This window comes from Mustela erminea, chromosome 3 (genome assembly GCF_009829155.1).
Source record: "Mustela erminea isolate mMusErm1 chromosome 3, mMusErm1.Pri, whole genome shotgun sequence".
Classification (NCBI taxonomy): Eukaryota; Metazoa; Chordata; class Mammalia; order Carnivora; family Mustelidae; genus Mustela; species Mustela erminea.
The window spans coordinates 135,235,415-135,257,557 of NC_045616.1; the positions used below are offsets into that span (position 1 = coordinate 135,235,415).

The 22,143-nt window shown below is 37.2% G+C and overlaps 1 protein-coding gene across 10 annotated transcripts in view; it reads left to right on the forward strand.

The window, feature by feature from the left end:
- CPLANE1 (ciliogenesis and planar polarity effector 1) overlaps nt 1-22,143 on the forward strand; it is a 138,718-nt gene that overhangs the window by 48,829 nt on the left and 67,746 nt on the right. For 9 of the 10 annotated variants that reach the window (XR_004284242.1, XM_032337582.1, XM_032337574.1 and 6 more), the window contains 8 exons: nt 2,861-2,999; nt 3,686-3,795; nt 3,951-4,109; nt 4,228-4,336; nt 5,924-6,224; nt 8,629-9,532; nt 20,660-20,808; nt 21,407-21,573. Coding sequence is in view for 9 of the 10 variants with exons in the window: in XM_032337582.1 (XP_032193473.1) it covers nt 2,861-2,999; nt 3,686-3,795; nt 3,951-4,109; nt 4,228-4,336; nt 5,924-6,224; nt 8,629-9,532; nt 20,660-20,808; nt 21,407-21,573 (2,038 nt within the window). In the remaining variant the exon portion in view is untranslated. The remainder of the gene's footprint in view (nt 1-2,860; nt 3,000-3,685; nt 3,796-3,950; nt 4,110-4,227; nt 4,337-5,923; nt 6,225-8,628; nt 9,533-20,659; nt 20,809-21,406; nt 21,574-22,143) is intronic. The other variant, XM_032337577.1, reaches the window with a different exon arrangement.

A 22,143-nucleotide genomic window follows, 5' to 3' on the forward strand; every position in this document is an offset into this window, starting at 1 on the left:
ATTCAAAGACTGCTTTTAATAGTTTCAAGATCTACTGAGTCTGTTTTTTATAGAAGACTTCATTTTTAAAAAATTGTTTAAGGGGTGCCTTATTGGCTCAGTGGGTTAAGCCTCTGCCTTCTGCTCAGGTCATGATCCCAGGGTCCTGGGATCGAGCTCCCCATCGGGCTCTCTGCTAAGCAGGGAGCCTCCTTCCTGCCCCCCCTTCTCTGCCTGCCTCTCTGCCTGCTTGTCATCATTCTCTGTCAAATAAATTAATAAAATCTTTTTTAAAAGTTGTTTAAGTAAACAGTTTTCTACAATAAATTTGGAAATTAGATTCACATAGAATAAATCCTGACAGTAATCTCACTTAATCTAGCTTTAACTAATTTAGCTAGCATAAAGACTGTGTTAAGACTTTAGTGACATAGTTGAAGACATGCCTCCTATAACTAGCAGTCCATAGATTAGAGCCTTTGTGTGTGTAGTCATTGCTACTCTGATTGCCCAGTGCCGTGTGTGACTTGCAGTTTATCTTTAGGCCTGTTGTCAACCCTTAGTCTATATACAGAAGTGACACATAAATTCCCTCTAATTCACTATTCCTCAAATTTTTCTGATTGTTTTATTGTTAGCCCATGAATTTACTGATGTTGGGAGAAGTTCCAAAAATGTGGAGATCCATTCTTACAGAAATTTGTACAATTTATAAGTGATTCCCTATATTGCTGTGTTCTCTACCTCCTTCATTCAGACTTTATTGGGCGTATAATTTAATTACAAATTTGGTTGTAGTAAATTGATATTTTCTAATTGGTTGGAATGTTGGAATGCTTGTTGCTACCAAAATTATAGGGTCTTTATTCATGAAAGCAAAAAAATCACTTTTCTCTTAAAGTTGCATAACAAAATAGGGACTGTTGGCTGCAGGAATCTGAATGCTTGACAGGAAGCAGAGATCGGATTACAAAATAGCTTATGCACATGGCTAAGAAGTTTGTGCTGGTTAGCTGGAGGCTTCTCCTGAGCAAGTGATCCAAAAGACAGCAGGGTGGAAGCTACAATGCCTTTGTGATTTAATCCCAGAAATCAGTACAACCACTTCGTATTCTGCTAATTAGAAACTAGTTACTTAGTATAATCTACACTGAAGGGATGAGTTTTAAAGAAGTTGTGGACATATTTTAAAACCACCATACTATTATACCAAAGCTAACAATAATTACTTATTAATGTCTAATACCTGGGCCATAATAAAATTTCCCTGATTTTGAAAATGTCTTTTTAATAGTAGGTTTTTTAGAATTAAAGTCCAACCAAAGTTTACCCATGTTTGGTTATGAGCTTATAGGAAGGTCTATATTATAAAGTCTGACTCATAAGAATCAACAGACTTATCCAGTATCAAACTTTATACCAATGATTTCAAGGATATAACTAAAAGACTTCGGTGAAGCTTGCAATTGCATATGTTGCTACCAAGGTTTTACAGCTGTGGGAGAATGTGATCTGACCTCTGTTTAACATCATGACGTAAGAGAGTATCAGTTACTGAACATCTCCTTTAATTATAGAGCTTGTGTGACATTTCCACACAATTTACTCCATAAATCCATGCATTCTATGTTTATTTATAATAACCAACCTAGCTAGGCTCTGTGTATCTAGTAAATACTGTGCATTTGTTTGACAAAATGTCCGTTATTAGCATGATTACAAGGGGATTTGATGAGATTCTCTTTTTATGGAAGTGAATAGAAGAGGGAGAAAGCAGGTTAGAAACCTGCTGCTAATCCTTTCATTTTCAGGTTTATGTCTCTTAGATTCTATAGCAATTTTCTTTAATTTCTTTTCTCTCCTTGATTTGTAGAGAAACATGGTAAGTCTACTGTATTGTGCATGTGTTTGATAGTTTATCTCTTTGGTGTCATTTAACTTATTCCTCTTTCCTTTTATTTCCCTGTTAGTAATTACTCTACACTCATTGAGGTACAGAGGCTTGATCAGGTTCACATTTTCTTAGAAATGGGTCCTTCATAAATGGCGTGGTATACTTCCCTGTTGCTTCATATCATGTGACACATAGGACTTTTTATCTCACTTTTAGTGACGGTGAAATGGATTCACGAGTTCGGGTTGTGTTTTACCCACTCACATTCTCCATCAGGCCAGCAACTTTTTACCTAATTGAACATTTACTCATTATCCTTGCTGGAGTCATTTCTTTATTAGGAGTTGCCAAATGGTGACTTTAATTCTTTCACTTAAATTTTTTGAAAGTTATATAGGTAGATATAACTTTTGTCATATTTATTTTTAGATACTGCACATAGTTTTATTTTTGGAGGAGAGATGCTTAAATATCTTTTTTTTCTTTATTATGCTTTTGGGGAAAGTCAGGACAAATAGCATTAAATTCTTTCTATATAGGCAAAACTGTGTGATAAAAAAATTGATTGAAACCTTTTCTCTTTTATGACCTAGCCTAATGATTTTCTTTTTTTAAAAGATTTTATTTATTCATTTATTTATCAGAGAGTCCACAAGCAAGGGGAGTGGTATTCAGAGGGAGAAGCAAGAACCTGCTGAGCAAGGAGCCTGACCCAGGACTCCGGGATCATGACCTGAGTTGAAGGCAGATGCTTAACCAACTGAGCCTCCCAGGCATCCGTAGTCTAGTGAATTTCTTGAATTAAATTTGTGAGCTAAATTTCTGAAAGTACAGCTCATGTCAGGGATATTTTCTTACATAATATAGGAACCATGGGGTGTTTTCCATTCTATATGGTTTATCTTACCTGCCCTGTTTGTTCCATTATACCTTCCTTAGAAATAGATGCAGATGACTGATAATTAACATATTCTGTCATTCTTTCAGATTCGAATGAAAGGGTCCCTTCCTTCATTGAGTCCTTTCCCTCAGTCATTACTTAATTACTGTAAAGGAGGGGTAGCATTCTTTCGACCTGGAGCTGCTGGAGACCACAAGCTTGATGAAGTTTCCATTAAAGCAATAGGTTTGTCCAAAATTAACTGCTTGCTTAGAAATTAGGCCTAAATATTAATAATGATATATATACAATTCATTTGAGGAAGTTTCTATACAACGGAATACTATATTGGCAATGAAAAGACAGTATGTGTATGTTACCACCAAGGAAAGATATCCAGGATACATTAAGTGAAAAGAAGACCTAATTTCAGCCCAGCATACATAGTATGATTATATTATATCTTTGTGTACTTTTATTGCTTTTAGTTAAAAAATTGTCCAGTAGTGGAAAGTATGTTTCTAGTATTGAAAATTTTTAAACTTAGTTGCCTATCATAAGGGGTTTTCCAAATAAACTAACTATCCAGTATTAAGTAGAGCTGTGTGTATTCGTTTTGAACATTATCTACAATAGGCTATGAAGCTTAAAACAAGTAAACTACTAGTAAATAGAGTAAGTTATTTACTCCAAAAATGTTTTCAATATTTTTATGCAACTGCCCATGCATGAAATATTCTAGAATAATGTACATAAAAGTTCTGAAAGGATTCTCATGACTTTTATATAAGGTGTTGGCAATGGACATATGTTTCTTTTATAATCAACAAAATAAAGATATTTATTTTGGAAAGAAAATGAGCAGTGGTGAAGTTGCTATTATATGAATGTACATACTCATCCAGTTTTTCGTATTTGTATTCCTGATTTAGGTTGCTTCAGAGAACTTTGTGCTTTGTGTTGGATGCTACATATTCGTGATAAGTTATCTTACAGTTGCAGGCAGTATCAGAAAGCAAGAGAAAATGTGGAGGGAAAAAAGGTATTTACTTGCATAAGAATAAGGAAAGTGAACAAATATTATTTGAGAAGTTATTGCTTGATAGAAGATTTTACTGCTTATAAAAGTCTTTCATTTGGACTCCTGATCTGTCCATCTAAATTGAAAAGGAAATGTATTTCTCAATATCCTTTTAGGACCTCAAAGTGGAGTTTGATTCCTGCATGGTTGAGCACTGTCTCAGTGCAGTGGAGTGGGCATACAGAATGCTGCCCTTCTCTCGATTTGCTAATATCGAAGAACTTATTCAGGATCTAATTTTGAGCCTTATTGGAGAATTGCCACCAATCAGAAAGGTAATGTGAATGTAGTGAAAACAAACTAAATGAAAATCAGAGACTTCAAAGGATTTTTGCTTTATTTTAATTAAGAATGATGTTGCTCATAAAACTCATTTTCTAAATTTTTCTGAAGGTAGCTGAAATTTTTGTGAGAGCATTTCCCAATCCTGAGGACATAAGGGTTCCTTTAAGAGAAAAATATCACTCTCTTCAGCAGAGACTCAGACACTGTGTTGTAAAAGGTAGTATTTGTCATTTCTTACGTATGTGATGAATTACAGAAGATTCTTGTTTTCTTTTGAAAGCATGTGATTTCTAGTGCTTATATTTTTATGCATTTCTTCTTTCTTTGAAGATAGTACGAGAAGGCAGAAATAAGCACTCCTCCATCACTGAAGCACCAGTTTTGCTTCGGAACCAGACAAAGCTGACTTCACATCATGGCTCTGTCATTTAATAACTGTGTGACTGTAGGCAATTTGCTCAGTCTCTATGGATCTCATTTCCTTATTTGTAAAATGGGTATACTAATACCTAGTTTGCGAATGTGTATTAAAAGATTAAGGGATGCCTGGGTAACTCAGTTAAGCGCCAAACTCTTGATTTTTTCTTAGGTCGTGATCTTAGGATTATGAAATCGAGCCCCACCTTGCTGGGGATGGACCCCACTTAAGATTCTTTTTTTCTCCCTCTACAGTGCCCTCTACATGCTCTCTTTCTCAAAAAACAAAACAAAACAAAAAGATGAGGATAAAATATATAAAATGAGCATATGGAGCTTTGCATAATGCCGATATTTTATTGAAAAGTAGTGTTCTTCCTCTTCCTTTATGGTTATTTGTATTTCTAATTTTATCCTCTACAGTCAAGATGCCCTTGTAGAAATTTTTTTTCTTGTGGTTAAAATACATACATAATATAACATTTACCACTTTTAAATATATAATTCAGTGATATTAACTACATTCACATTGTGGAAATTTTTTAAAAATTCAAATTACCCTCTTTTTTATAACTATAGTATATAAGTCTAGTTATGTTTTATGATTATGCATTATTATATTAATATATTTCTGGTTTATATTTTTCTTAATACTTTCTTGACATTCTCTAAAATGTCCTGTTTATGTATAATAATGTTTAAATTATTTTTTGTAGGCAACCTTGAAAAACTTCCCTTTCTAATGTTTCCTGTTATTTAAAGTCAGAAAGGTGTTTTTGTTTCTTTGGCTAAAATTATATTCATTTTCTCTTATTTACCACTCTTGGGAATGGAAAAGTTGTCACGATTCTTTTTGTAATGATCTGTCTCATTTTTTAAATAGTTAAATTACTTTTTTTTTTTTTTTTTTGAGATTTATTTGTTTATTTGAGAGAGTGAGTGCAGGGAGCGGGGCAGAGGAAGGGGGGGGGAGACTCTCAGGCAGGCTCCATGCCCAACGGGACCCTGACATGGGGCTCCATCCCATGACCCAAAGATCATGAAGTAAGCCGGAAGCTCAACAAACTGGGCCACCCAGGAGCCCCAAAACAATGAAATTACTTCTTAAGTTTTTGTTTTCTAGGGCATACATTCTTATGGAGTCTGGATTCTGTCCCTTTTATTGTTCTTTAATGGACCTTCTCTAACTTTGGCAATTCTGCCTTAAAATGTGGACCATAGCCTTCTAACAAATATTGAAGAAAGCATGCTCTGTAAGAATGTGGAAATAAATCTTAGTCATCAGTTGGATTCCTTGTTCCCACAAGGGACTGGAATTGGGTCCCCCTTTGTCTTGAGAGGAAACATTTTAATTTACTCTAAGACCTTCTTTTTTTTTCTTTTATAGGTCCCCAAACTGAGGAAATGATGTCTGTTATTATGCATTCTATTCATAAAGTGAGAGTGAAAGCCCTAAAACGTGTGCAAAGAAATATAGGCTCTTTTGAGATGAATATCTGGGAACCACTTGAAGAAGAAAAACCAGCCGAGGTTCCAGGTTTTGATAGGTTTTCCTTAGGAACTAGTTTGAGCAGGAGCACACTCACGGAACTGGGGAATTCTCTAGTCCATAGTGATGCAGATACTGCAGACACCTTCTCAGAAGCGTTGTCAGTTGAAGAAAAAAATAGGATACATGTCTACCAAAGGTACTGTTGAGATCTCTTAATAGCAAGTATTCACTTTCTTTTGAAAAAAATATTTTCAGTATGTTCATGTGACAGAGGAGCTGATTTCTTGTCTCTCACTGATTGTACTGTTAACAATATGAACAATAAATGCTACCCTCCCTGACTCACAAGGATGTTAGGACTATAAAATGTACAATTGAAAATATTATTGAGATATGAAATAATTTTGCTACCTGATAGTATAAAATCAGGTCAGTAGATGAAATTCTAGAGTTCATTGGGGAGATTTTAGTTTAGTTTTTTTTTTTTTTAAGATTTTATTTAGTTATTTGAGAGAGAGAGAAAGCATGAGCATGGAGGGAGGGGCAGAGGGAGAGGGAGATGCAGGCTCCCAGCTGAGCAGGGAGACCCTTGTGGGGCTCAATCCCAGGACCCTGGGACCATGACTTGAGGTGAAGGCAGATGCTTAACCATCTGAGCCATCTGGCGCCCCATTTTAGTTTTTTTAGTAATCTTTAGATTTAAGTAATTTAGAATTATTAGGTTAGCTAAATTATTTTTTTAATGATTATTTATTTATTTATTTGACAGACAGAGATCAGAGGCAGGCAGGGGGGGCGGGGGGCGGGGAAACAGGCTCCCCGCTGAGCAGAGAGCCCAATGTGGGGCTCGATCCCAGGATCCTGGGATCATGACCTGAGCCGAAGGCAGAGGCTTTAACCCCCTGAGCCACCCAGGTGCCTCAGCTAAATTATTTTTAAAGGTTTCCAGGGAAAGGAAATTGCACATTCATCTTTGAAACTTGTCTATAAATTGTTGAGAAATTCTAATTTAAACTTCTATTGCTCTAGCTAAATTTTCTTTATAATTCCATTACCTGCCATTCAGTTTATCCTTTTCATGACTAGAAGTCTACAAAATCAACCATAATCTTGTCAAATGAAATAATTTTATCTACTTCAAACATAAACATCTGCTTAAATCATACCTAATAGTATTATAAATTGTGAGCTTGTTTCACCAATTTTGGTTACACTGAAGGCTGCTTATTGTGACTTTTTAATAAGGAGAGACATGGTGCCTTCAGTCAGGTGCCTTAATACGAACACTTTCTTTCTTTTATTGAGGGAACTGGGAATCTGTGTTCTTCCCTAAGGACCATGTTGAAAGGAAACAGATTTAAAAGTAATTATGACTGGCAGTTAAAGGGTTTGCCTAACAGGTTTAGTAGCAGCAGAAAGTTTTGAAAAAATTCCCGACTTTTGTGTAGCAGAATCTTGAGAGCAGTCCTGCTTGTTGCACATTGTACAGGGAAAGCTGAAAGGGGCAGATGCAAAAAACAAGAAACCTTAAATTAATATGTATGTTGGTGGCTTATGATTTTTATTGACTTTATATTCCTAAATTCCAACACATTAGTGGAACATTTTTTTGTTCCAGAAAAAAATTCATATTTTTTAAAGTGAATTTCTGTGAACACATTTCAGTCTTTTTTAAAATTTTTTTTTCAGTCTTTTTTTTTTTTTTTTTAAGATTTTATTTATTTGTCAGAGAGAGAGAGGGGGAGGGAGCGAGCACAGGCAGACAGAATAGCAGACAGAGGCAGAGGGAGAAGCAGGCTCCCTGCTGAGCAAGGAGCCCGATGCGGGACTCGATCCCAGGACGCTGGGATCATGACCTGAGCGGAAGGCAGCTGCTTAACCAACTGAGCCACCCAGGCGTCCCTTCAGTCTTTTTTTTTTTTTTTAAATAAAAGATTTTATTTTTTTATTTGACAGAGAGAGAGAGTGAACACAAGCAGGGAGAGCAGCTGGTAGAGGGAGAAGGAGAAGCAGGCTTCGCTGCCAAGGAGGGAGCTTGATGCGGGACTTGATCCCAGGACTCTGGGATCATGATCTGAGCCAAAGGCAGATGCTTACCTGACTGAGCCATCCAGGCGCCCCCATTTCAGTCTTTTTTTTTAATAAAAATTTATCCCTTTGGGTACTAATGTGTTATATTTTTTTGTTTGGTTTTTTTTGTTTTTTTTTTTAAAGATTTTATTTATTTATTTGACAGAGAGAAATCACAAGTAGATGGAGAGGCAGGCAGAGAGAGAGAGAGAGAGGGAAGCAGGCTCCCTGCTGAGCAGAGAGCCCGATGCGGGACTCGATCCCAGGACCCTGAGATCATGACCTGAGCTGAAGGCAGCGGCTTAACCCACTGAGCCACCCAGGCGCCCCTAATGTGTTATATTTTTGAATCAGAATGTTTAGCTCTAGTAAAATGATCTAGAGATCATTTGGTCTGACCCCCTCATTTGAAAGACATTGAGGCATTAAAAAAAAAGATACATGATTCAATCAGTGGAGAGAATTTTTGTTGTTAATTCTATTATCTATTTTAGTTATTAATTTTGTCTTTTTCAACTTTGTTTTGCTAGAAATGCCCCAAATCACATGGAATTTACATTGACTGATAAGTCCAATGAAAAAAAGAAGATATGTAATCAGAAACAAAATCTTGAAAGAAAAGATCATGAAAAGTTATCACAAAATGCACTTCCTGTAATAGGTGTTTGGGAATTTGAACGTGATGATGATGAATATATTAAGTTCCTTAATCTCTTCTTGAGTTATGTTCTTGAAAGAGACCTACTTGATTCTAAGGATCCTGGCATTCCATTTCTAACCAGTTTTTCTGGACATCTTAGAGAAAACGAACTTAATTCTTTACTTTTTGATGTGCATACAACATTAAAACGACGTCAAGGCAAAACCAAAAGCCAGAATGTGTTTAGAGCTGGCTCCTGCTTTGTTGCTTCTGAGTCTTATGAGTCTGAAAAATCAGAAAACCAAGAACTTTCAGCTTCAGTCCCGGTTAATCAAGAAATCGGGCCATTTTTAGAGACCCCTTTGAATGAAGTCGATAAAAAGGATGGGACAAGTGGATTGTTTGGTTTAAAAAAAAAGTCAGTTTACAGAATACAAGATGACAAATCAGAGAAACCTGTAATCCAGAAATTGTCAAACCATAATTTTTGGACTCCCAAGTCTAACAAAACTAGAAGGTATACTTTTAAAGCAATTCAGTGCAATGATATTAACCCTCAAGAAGATCTTCCTCTAGCACTAAATAACACATTTGGCAGTATAAGAAGGCTGCTGGAATGGATGATAAGGTGGTCTAATAAAAGACTGCCCTCTGATCCTACTCTCACTGAGTTATCCTGGGAGTATAGTCCTGTCATTCGTGTAAAGACCTCTACAGCTGCCATTCTTACATCATTGTGGCTTTTGGAACAACCATATTTTGCTACATATAAGGCAAAAAGTGTCACTTTTAAGGTAAGAACTTGAATTCTTTATTGAATACAAATGAGAATTCTCATTGTAGATTGAAACTATTTTTATATTTCTCCATCTATTAAAAAGTCACTAAGTAACAAAGTTAATGACACTGTTGATTATAATCTGCATAATTAATTATTTTTCTTTAAGTGATTCCTTTAATTCTCAAAAATAATTAATTAGGGTAAAAGTGTTTTCATAGAGGTTATGAGGTTTTGTGATTTTATGTGTGTTTATTAAAAAAAGAAAAAGGAGGAAAAAGGAGATAATTTTAAGTGATACTATGAGTGGTAGTACCTTTATATTCTTTCTCTTTCAAGTCTCAGGTTGGTTCAGATAGAAGACTAGGCCTCTATAGAGTTTTTATTACTGGTGTCTCATCATATGCAATAGAGAATCATTTTTCTTACAATCTGGACTAGAATTTAGGGAACCATACTGGAGAGTCAGATGGGTATAAGTAGAGAAGTTAGTGCTTATTAACTGTTTTTTCTTTTCTTTAACCAGTGGCAACTAGCAAACTGCTCTTTTAACCCATTTGCAAGAATAAATATTTTTACATAAATATCTTTTGCTTGGGTGGTTGCTGTTGCACTGGAAAAAAAAACTATGGAGATGAACTTTTTGGAAAACTAGTTTATGTATGGTAAAGTAGTTGAAAAATGGGAATGGGCTTTTTTAATATTTGGAGAATTCCAATAGTTTCTAATTTTTTGTTTTTTTTCTCAGCTTTATTGAGGTATGGTTGAAAAATTGTAAGATATTTAAATATACAATGTGATGAATTAATAGACATATATATAGTGAAAAGATTCCCTTCATCTAATTAACACATTCAACACCTCACATACTTTTTTTTTTTGGTTAGACATACAAGTTCTACTCTCAGCAAATTTCATTTCTGTAATGCAGTGTTGTCAGCTATAGTTATCATATTACATTAGCTTCTCAGACCTCATTTATTTTATAACTGAAAGTTTGTATAGGCATACCTAGTTTTATTGCACTTTGCTTTATTGTACGTTGCAGATACTACATTTTATACAAATTGAAGACTTATGACGACCCTGCACTGGGAAAATTTGTCTGTACCATTTTCTAGTAGCATTTGCTTGCCTCATGTCTCTGTAACATTTTGACAATTCTTGCAATATCTTAAACTTTTTCATTATCCTTATATTTGTTATATATTTATGATCAGTAATCTTTGATGTTACTATTGTAATTGCTTTGGGGCACCACAAACTATGCCCATATTAGATGATGAACTTCATCAATAAATGTGTGTGTTTTGACTCTACCACCAACTGGCTGTTCCCCCATCTCCTGCCCTCTCCTCCAACCTCCATTTTCCCTGAGACACAACAATATTGAAATTAGACTAATTAATAATCCCACAATGGCCCCTTAGTGTTCAGGTGAACGAAAGAGTCACTTGTTTCTCAATTTAAGTCAAAGGCTAGAAACGATTAAGATTAATGAAGATGGTATGTTGAAAGGTGAGATAAGCCAAAATCTAGACTTCTTGCAACAAACAGCCAAGTTGTGAATGCAAAGGAAAAGTTCTTTTTTTTTTTTTTTAAAGATTTTTTATTTATTTGACAGGCAGAGATTACAAGTAGGCAGAGAGGCAGGCAGAGAGAGAGAGGAAGAAGCAGGCTCTCCGCCTAGCAGAGAGCCCGATGCGGGGCTCGATCCCAGGACCCTGGGATCATGACCTGAGCTGAAGGCAGAGGCTTTAACCCACTGAGCCACCCAGGCGCTCCGCAAAGGAAAAGTTCTTAAAGGATATTAAAAGTGCTAGACCAGTAAACACATGAATGATAAGAACATGGAACAGCCTTATTGCTGATATGGAGAAAGTTTTAATGGTCTGGATGGAAGATCAGAGCAGCTACAACATTCCCTTAAGCTGAAGCCTAGTCCCAAGCAAGGCCCTGACTCTTCAATTCTGTGAAGGCCGGGAGAGGTGAGGAAGCTGCAAAAGAAAAGTCTGAAGCTAAGCTGAGGTTGATTCACAAGGTTTAAAGAAAGAAGCCATTTTCATAACTAAAAGTACAAGATGAAGTAGCAAGTGCTGATGTAGAAGATCCTGCAAGTTATCCAAAAGATCTAGCTAGAATAGTTAATGAAGGTGGTTACACTAAACAACAGATTTTCATTGTAGACAAGATAACCTTATACTGGAAGAAGATGCCATCCAGGACTTTACTAAAGTCAATAAAGGTAAAGTCAATGCCTGGATTCAAAACACAGGCTGACTCTCCCACAGGTGCCATTGAGCTGCCCTGTTCATTAGCATACAAGCAGAGGGAGCTGAGGGCAGCTAACTGGACCCCAGATTTTTGCTGAGCTTTACCATAAACTCCAAGTCCCGGGGCATTTGTATAGCTGCCCTTCTGGGATAAAGTGTCCCTAGCCACAGCACAGCAAGATGCTCCCACAGAGGGTCAGCATAGGTCCATGCCATGCCAGGTTCCTAAAATTTGGGAGTTTTGAAACCCAGCGGGCATACTTGAGATAAAACAGGATGACTATGTGGACAGACAGCTCAGACACAGACAGAGTGAAGGCAAGGATCTGACAGAAGCCTGGGACACAGCGGGGGAGATTGTTTGCTCATCTCTGAGGGCTTCCTGTACAGTGGTGGGCATAAACTCCCCTCTCTGGGGACAAGAGAGCAAGCTGATGTCATTTCCTCTTCCCCCTGCATCAACACAGGTGAACGTCATTGAGCAGCATGGCACCCCATAGTGGAGGCTTGAGCCACTTACACCAACCCCCACTCCTCTGCACTCTGCAGGTGCTTCTGAACTAGGGCAAATGTGCCTGAGAGTCATAGGAGCATCAGGCTCCCCCTATCCCCCTGCAGAAGATCACACAGATCCCCTGCATGCATCAAGCCTACTGACCATAGAGTGCTGCAAAATTTAAGCACTAAGAGAAATAGGCTCTAACTTTCCTGCCTTCTTTCCTTCCTTCCTTTTCTTCTTTCCTTCCTTCTTTCAGAGAGAGCACATGCAGGGAGGGTCAGAGGGGAGGGAGAGGGAGAGAGAATATCAAGTACTCCATGGTGCAAGTCGAACCTGACATAGGCTTTAGTCTCCCAACCCTGAGATCATGACCCTAGTCGAAATCTGAGTTAGATGCTTAACTGACTGAGCCATCCAGGCGCCCCGGACCTAGCCTCTTTTAAGCCGACCAAAACACACCTAGTTAAAACTTGTCACACAACTGGAAAAAGTCCAAATACTCCCCACTGCAGGAAGGGAGAAACTCTGCAGAGGACTGACCTGAGGGAAAAAGCAGCCAAAACATGACAGCAGAATGCACAGAGCATATACCAGAAACACTTCATGAAGCACCAGGCCTTGGATGATATAGAAACTCTTCTTAATATAGCCATTACTCCCAGGAGCAGGAAACATGACTCGCTTTCTAACACACAGAAGACAGAGACCTAGACAAGATACCAAGATGGAGGAATTCACCCTAAAAGAAAGACGAAGAGGTCACTGCCAGGGATCTAATCAAAACTGATAGAAGTAATACACCTGAACCAGAATTTAAAACAACAATCATAAGAAACTAGTCTGGCCAAAATAAAAAATGCTACAACAAGATGCAAAACTGACTGGATGTAGTGACTACAAGACTGGCAGAAGCAGAGGAATGAATAGTGATGTAGGAGATAAAATTATGGAAAATAATAAAGGTGAGAAGAAGAGGGAAAGAAAAATTGGATCATGCCTATAGACTTAGGGAACTCAGAAACTCCATAAAATGTAATAATATCCGTATCATAGGAGTCCCAGGAGAAGAAGAGAGAAAAAAAGGGCAGAAAGTTTATTTAGCAAATTATAGGTGAAAACGTCTCTAATCTGGGGAAGGAAACAGACGTCCAAATCCAGGAGGGACAGAATACTCCAATCAAAATCAACAGAAGCAAGCCAACACCAAGACATATCATAGTAAAATTTGCAAAATACAGAGGTAAGGAAAAAATCCTGAAAGCAGCAAGGGAAAAGAAAATCCTGATGTACAAGAGAAGACAAATAAGGTTAGCAGGTCTCTCCACTGAAACCTGGCAGGCCAGAAGGGAGTGGCATGATATATTCAACATGCTGATGGGGAAAATATACAGCCAAGAATACTCTATCTGGCAAGGCTGTCATTCAGAATAGAACGAGGGATAAAGAATTTCCTAGACAAACAAAAACTAAAGGAGTTTGTGATCACTTAATTAGCCCTGCAAGAAACATTAAAGAGGACTCTGAGTGGGAAAGAAAGACCAAAAGTAACAAAGACCAGAAAGGAACAGAGACAATCTACAGGAAGAACAATTTTATGGTTAATACAACGGCATAAATTCTTATCTATCAATAATCACTTGGAATGTAAATAGACTAAATGTTCTGGTCAAACGACGTAGAGTCTCAGAATAGATAAAAATAAAAACAAAACCAAGACCCATCTATATGCTACCTACAAGAGACTCATTTTAGACCTAAAGACACCTACAGATTGGAAGTGAGGGATAGAGTACCATTTATCATGCTAATGGATGTCACATGCCCTCCTTAATGCCCATCAGACAAACTATATTTTAAACAAAAGATTGTAACAAGAGATGAAAATGGGCACTACATCACAATCAAGGGGTCTATCCAACAAGAAGATCTAACAATTGTACATACTTATGCCCCCCAACTTGGGAACACCCAAATATATAAATGAATAGTAACAACATAAATAAACTCATTGATAACAATATATAATATTAGGGGCCTTTAACACCCCACTTAAAGCAATGGACAGATCATCTGCATAGAAAATCTTCAAGGAAACAAGGCCTGTGAATGACACCCTGGACCAGATGGACTTAACAGATGTATTTGGAACACTGCATCCTAGAGCATCAGAATACAGATTCTTTTCTAGTGAACATGGAAGGTTCTCCAGGATAGATCACTTACTGGGTCACAAATCAGGCCTCAAAAAGATTGAGATCATACCATACATATTTTCAGACCACCATACTATGAAAGTTGAAGTATATCACAAGAAAAAAAATTGGAAAGACCATAAATTCATGGGAGTTAAAAAACATCCTATTGAAGAATGAATGGGTTAACCAGATAATGAAAGAAGAAATACAAAAAATACATGGAAGCAAATGAAAATGAAAACATGATAGACCAAAACAGTCGTAAGAGGGAAATACATAGTAGTACAGGCCTACCTCAACAATCAGGAAAATTCTCAAATAAACAACCTAACCTTTCACCTAAAGTAGCTAGAAAAGAAACATCAAATGAAGCCTAAATCTAGCAGAAGAATGGTAATAAAGCTAAGAGCAAAAATAAATGATAGAGAAGCATACAAGCAAACAAAAAACCAGAACAGATCAGTGAAACTAGGAGCTGGTTGTATGAAGAATTAACAAAATTGATAAGCCCCTAGCCAGACTTATCAAAAAGGAAAGAGAAAAGACCCAATTAAATGGAATAATGAGTAAGAGAGAGATCACAACCAGCACCATGGAAATACAATTATAAGTGACTATTATGAGCAATTAATTATATGCCAACAAATTAAGCAATCTGGAAGAAATGGATACATTCCTAGAAACATATAACTACTAAAATGGAAATAGGAAGAAATAGAAAATTTGAACAGATGTATAACCAGCAAATAAATTATTCACTCAATAAATTATTCAGTAACCAAAATCTCCCAACAGTGGCACATGGGTAGCTCAGTCAGTTAAGTGTCAGACTCTTGATTTCAGCCCAGGTCATGATCTCAGGGTTGTGAGATCAAACCCGGCGTTAGGTTCTGCACTGGGGGTGGAGCCTGCTTAAGATTCCCTGCCTTTGCCTCTGCTCCTCCCCTTCCCTCTTTAATTAATTAATTAATTAATTATTTTTAAAAGTCTCCCAACAACAAAAGTCCAGGGCCAGATGGCTTCCCAGGGGAATTCTACCAAACATTTAAAGAAGAGTAATGCTTATTCTTCTCAAACTGTTCCAAAAAACAGAAATGGAAAGAAAACTTCCAGTCATTCTGTAAGACCAACATTACCTTGATTTCCAAACCAAAGACCTCACTAAAAAGGGAGAATTATGGGCCAGTGTCCGTGATGAACATCAGTGCAGAAATTCTCAACAAGATACTAGCAAATCAAAGTCAATAGCACATTAAGAGAATTATTCACCATGATCAAGTGGGATTTATTCCTGGACTGCAGGTATGGTTCAATATTCACAAATCAATCAACATGATACACCACATTAATAAAAGAAAGGGTAAGAACCGTAAGATCCTCTCAGTAGATGCAGAAAAAGCATTTGACAAAGTACAACACCCATTCTCTTTTTTCTTAGAAAATTTTTTTTTTAAGATTTATGTATTTTAGAGAGAAAGCACTAGTGGGGAGAGGAGCAGAGACAGAGGGAGAGAATCTCGAGCAGACTTCCTACTCAGCATAGAGCCCAATGAGGGGCTTGATCTCACAATCTTGAGATTATGACCTGAGCTGAAATCAAGAGTTGGATGCTCACCCACCTGAGCCACAGAGGTGCCCAGGTACCCATTCTTAATAAAAACCCTCAACAAAGTAGAGATAGAGGGAATACACCTCAATATCATAAGGACATATATGAAAGACCCACAGTTATCATCCTCCCTGGGGGAAAAAGCAGAGCTTTTCTGCTATGGTCAGGAACAAGACAGGGATGTCTACTCTCACCAGTGTTGTTTGACATAGATCTGGAAGTCCTAGCTTAAGTAATCAGACAACAAAAAGAAAGGAAAGGCATCCACATTGATAAGGAAGAAGTGAAACTTTCACTATTCACAAATGACATGATGCTCTGTATAGAAAACCCAAAAGACTCCACCAAAAAATTACTAGAACTGATACAGGAATTCAGCAAAGTTGCAGGGTATAAAATCAATGCACAGACGTCTGTTGCATTTCTATACAACAATAATGAAGTGGCAGAAAGAGAAATCAAGGAATCAATTCCATTTACAATTGCACTAAAACCATAAGCTAGCTAAGAAGAAACCTAACCAAAGAGGTAAAAGATCTGTATTCTGAAGACCATAGAACATTTATGAAAGAAATTGAAGATGACACAAAGAAATGGAAAAACATTCCATACTTATGGGTTGGAAGAACAAATATTGTTAAAATGTCTGTATTACTCATAGCAATCTACACATTTTATGAAATCCCTATTAAAATACCAACAGCATTTTCCCACAGAGCTAGAACAAAGAATTCTAAAATTTGTATGGAACCCTAAAGACTGTGAATAGCCCAAGCAATTTTGAAAGCTGGAGTCACCACAATTTTAGATTTCAAGCTATATAACAAAGATCTAATCAAGACAGTATGGTACTGACACAGAAACAGATGCATGGATCAATGGAACAGAATAGAAAGCCCAGAAATGGGCCCACAGTTATATGGTCAACTAATCTTCAACAAAGAAGGAAAGAATATCCAATGAAAGAAAAGATAGTCTCTTCAACAAATAGTTGGGAAAACTGGGCAGCTACATGCAGATGAATGAAACTGGACCACTTTATTACACCATACAAAAAAATAAATAAATTCAAAATGGATGAAAGACCAAAATGTGAGACAGGTATCCATCGAAATTTTAGAGAAGAACATAGGCAGCACCCTCTTTGACCTCAGCTGCAGCAGCTTCTACTAGACACATTTTTGGAAGCAAGGGAAACAAAGGCAAAATGAACTATTGGGACTTCATCAAGATAAAAACCTTCTGCACAGCAAAGGAAACCACCAACAAAACTAAAAGGCAACCTGCTGAATGGGAGAACATATATGCAAATGACAGAGCTGATGAAGGGTTAATATCCAAAGTATATAAAGAACGTATCAAAGTCAACACACAAAGAACAGATAATCCAAGCAAGAAATGGGCAGAAGACTTGAACAGACATTTTTCCAAAGAAGACATCTAGATGGCTAACAGACATGTGAAAAAACGTTCAACATCATTCATCATTGGGTAAATACAAATGAAAACCATGATGAAATACTACCTCATACCTGTCAGAATGGCTAAAATTAGCACAGGAAACAATAGATGTTGGTAAGAATGCAGAGGAAGGAACCCTCTTAGACTATGCATATGAATGCAAGCTGTTGCAGCACTCTGGAGAACAGTAGGGAGGTTCGTCGAAAAGTTAAAAATAAAGCTGTCCAACAACTCAGCAATTACACTACAGGAATTTGTCTAAAGGATACAAATATACTGATTCAAAGGGCACATGCACCCTGATGTTTATAGCATCATTATCAACAATAGCCAAATTATAGAAAGAGCCCAAATGTTCATTGACTAATGACTGGATAAAGAAGATGTGGGGGGCATGGTCCCGGGATCCTGGGATTGAGCCCTGCAAAGGGCTTTCTGCCCAGGCGGGGAGCCTGCTTCCTCTTCTCTCTCTGTCTGCCTCTCTGCCAACTTGTGATCTCTGTCTGTCAAATAAATAAATAAAATATAAAAAGAAGATGTGGAATATACATACAATGGGATAGTACTCAGCCATAAAAAAGAATGAAATCTTGAATTTTCAATGACATGGATCAGAGCTAGAACATATTGTGTTAACCAAAGTTAGTTAGAGAAAGACAAATACCATGTGATTTAACTCATACATGAAATTTAAGAAACAAAACAGATAGATATAGGGGAAGGGGAAAAAAAGAGAGAGAGACAAACCATAACACACTCTTAACTATAGAGAACAAACTGTGGGTTGCTGGAGGGGAAGTGGACAGGAGATGAGTTAAATGCATGATGGGTGTTAAGGAGGGCACTTGTGATGAACACTGGGCATTGTATATAGATGATAAATCACTAAATTCTACTCCTGAAACCAATATTATACTGAATGTTAACTAACTAGAATTTAATAAAAACTTAAAAAAAGACATGATTAAAAAAAAATAGGGGCATCTAAGTGGCTCATCACTTGAGTGTCTGACTCTTGATTTAGGCTCAGGTCATCAGCTCAGGGTCATGGGATTAAGCCCCATGGTGCCTCAGTGTAGGTCTCTTTGAATTTATATTATTTAGAACTCTTGGCTTCCTGGATCTCAATGTCTATTTCTTTCCTCAGATTTTAGAAGTTTTCAGTTATTATTTCTTGGAATAAGCTTTCTGCTCCTTTCTCTTTCCCCTTCCTCTGGGGCTACTATCCCATAAGTCCCTTAAGTTATGTTCATTCTTTTAATTTTTTTTCTTTTTTCTCCTCTGATTGGATGAATTCCACTGCCCTGTCTTTGAGTTTTTTGATCCTTTCTTCCACTTGATCCAATCTGCCTTTAAAGCTCTCCATTGAATTTTTCAGTTCAATTATATTCTTTAGCTCTGTTATTTCTGTTTGATACTTTTTGTATTTTCTCTTTGTTGAAATTCTCTTTGTTCATGCATCACTTAAATTTTCACTTTGTTCATCCCCTGACCTCTGTGACCATGATTTTGAATCTCTCTCAGGATATATCATTATTTCCATTTCATTCAGATCTGTTTCTAGAGGTTTATCTTGTTCATTTGTTTGGAACATATTCCTGTTTCTTGATTTTACTTGACATTCTATGTTGGTTTCTGTCCATTAAATAAAACAGTCACACCTCCCAGGTTGGATAGAGTGGTCTCATGTAGGAGATAAACCTCATCAATTAGCTTCACCTGAGCTTTTGTTTGGCTCTGAAATCTTTGTGATGGTCTAAGTCTTCTTCTTTGTTCTTAGTGGTTCCCAGTAATTGGGGGTAACCAAGACCTATCAGTGTCCCAGAGGTGTAGGTCACATTTAGCATGTAGGTACACAGTGACTAGAAATTACACTCTCAGGCAGCATGTGGCAAAATATGTAGGTAAGAGAAGATGGAAGATGGAAGATGGGTGTTTTTGCTCACTCTGTGAGGCCCAGGTAAATAGCTACAGGGGTTCTTCTTTCTTCGTTACATTCCTTTGGAACTCATAAACGCAAGTTCAGTTGGTTGTCAGAGACAGGTGATCTGGGGACCTTTCCTTCAGGCAGCAGCTGCAAAAGCTGGGGCACCCAAATGTGTGTGCAAGCTGCTTGCAGGGAGATACTGGTGACTTGAAATGGACTAGAAAGAGAAAGCAGGGGAATTGTCCATCAACATCCCAGTCTCCTTGGTATCATAGTTAGCCCCTAGAAGTATGCAGCTGGATTCCTTCCAGGGGAAGACTGGGAGATGGGTGTTTTCACCTGAGCCTTTTGGGGATAGCTGCAAGGAGTGCTCATGTTCCTGTTAATAGACGCTGCTTTGTTTGCTATGGTCCTGTGGGACTTATGGATGCAACCCTCACTGGCTTTCAGAGCTTAGTGTTTTGGAGGCCCTCCCTCAAGTGGGCATCTTAAAAGTTAGAGTGCTCAGTGTGGAGTCTGAACCTCACTCCTCAGAGTGAGGTTGGGAGTTCCCTCCTGCTTATAGGGTACTGTGCTTCAGTAGGCTTTATGGTGAGTGTGTCTCATTGTTTTCTATGTATCTCTGTGGGGATATTTTCTCATTTGTTTGATATGTAGGAATCCATCAGGTAGTAACTAGATTTCTTTCAGCATTAATTGCTTTGTGTGTAGTTGTACATTCAGTGTGTCTGTGGGAGGAGGGGAATTCAGAAACCTCCTATTGTCACCATCTTGGTTGACTTACCTCCACTCATTCTAATTCTATATTTGTCTTCTTTCATTTCATTTTATTTTCTTGTTTTCTTTAGTGGGGAGAGAAAGAAAGAACCACATTTGTTCTATTTTGAGGTGCCTTCATTCTGGGGTGCCTCTAAAAATATAATGAAAAGTAGGGGACTCAGGGGCGCCTAGGTGGCTCAGTGGGTTAAGTCTCTGCCTTCAGCTTGGGGTCATGATCTCAGGATCCTGGGATCGAGCCCCACATTGGGCTCTCTCCTTTATCTCTGCTAGCTTCTCTGCCTACTTATGCTCTCTCTCTCTCTCTGTCAAATAAATAAATAAAATCTTTTAAAAAAAAAAAGAAAGAAAAGTAGGGGATTCAATTGTGAATTCTAACTAATGGAAATGGTTTGTTTTTAGGTGCTAGAGAATCATTACTGTCAGTCTCAGAATGTACCCAGCATAGAGAGTGATTGCAAAACAGATGCTGGCTGTTCTGTCACAGTAGCCACTCAAGATCAGACTGAGGAAAGAAATGATCAAAATGAGTCTCATCAAAGTATCTTGAAGTAAGTTTTTGATTATACATTCCTTTTCAGTGGATGATATCCATTTGATGTTGTTTGGGCTTAATGGCAAGAATCGAACCCTTGAAAGATAAAGAAATGAACATTTCTTGGAGCTGTGGAGAAGGAGGAAGAGAGTACTTTCTGTAGTGCTTTAACAATTCATTGTAAAATATTTTTTTCCCTGTTGGTCTAGCTTATATCTTCTGAGAGAGGAGCTAATTCTCATTCTGAGAGATCCTCTCTTATTATGTTAATTTCCTGTGTCAGAGGAAGTTGAGCTAATCATTTCATCCATTTTTACATATGAAGCAATATATCTTTGAATAACAAGATTGAAACTTTAATAGCAGGGAGATTCCTTTGTGAGAATGGCAGATTTCATAGACTGATTATGTTACTTGAGTAAATAAAAATGGGGATGTTTAGTCATTCGTTGAACAACATTTTATTGAGCTTCTACTATGTACCACACATGGTTAAAAAACAGAACACAATAAATATGAAACCTAATGTTCCTTTTCAGTAAATGGGATCAATTGAAAGCAAGCTTTTTTTTTCTAAGAATGACTTAGAATTCTAGCTGCTTTATTTTTGTCAGTAGAATGCCAACCGAAGCATATAATCCTGAAGTAAAAGAAACCAAAGATGAGATTATTTCTGATACTGATGATACTGAAAAAGAACTTATAGATATTGATGAGGATCTTTTAGAAGTAAAAACATTTAACCAAGAGGAAATGGAAATACACCTATCAGACTATGAAGGTCAGTTCATTTGGCTAATCTTTTTGACTTTTATTAATTTTAAGTTGGGGAATGATTATCTGAGATAATTTATTTAGTCATATATTTAAATTAGGATGTTTACAATTACCTAAATCCAAAAGTTAAAAGAGACCTCTTGGTCCTGTGTGGCTCAGTTGGTTAAGCATACAACTCTTGGTTTTGGCTCAGTTTGTGGCCTCAGGGCCATTGGCAGGTTCTATGCTTGATGGGCAGTCTGCTCGAGATTCTTTCTGTCCCTTTCCCTGCATAAAATAAACAAATCTTTTTTAAAAAGTGCAATATTTATGAAATGTTGAATGCATTACCTCATAACCTTAATTTACAATTCTTTTGCCTTGGTTATATAACTATCATGGGCCTCTTAATTTTTGTGAACCAATTCTATGAAACTTTCCTTGGAAGTCTTTGATAAAACAGAAACTTTCAGAGCTTTGATTGGAGTTAAACACACTGACATGAGGTCACTCAAGTCTTATCTGGGATTCATTTAATGAAGAGGGGTTATCTCCTGGTGTTTTTATTTTTATTTTTTTTTTTAAAGATTTTATT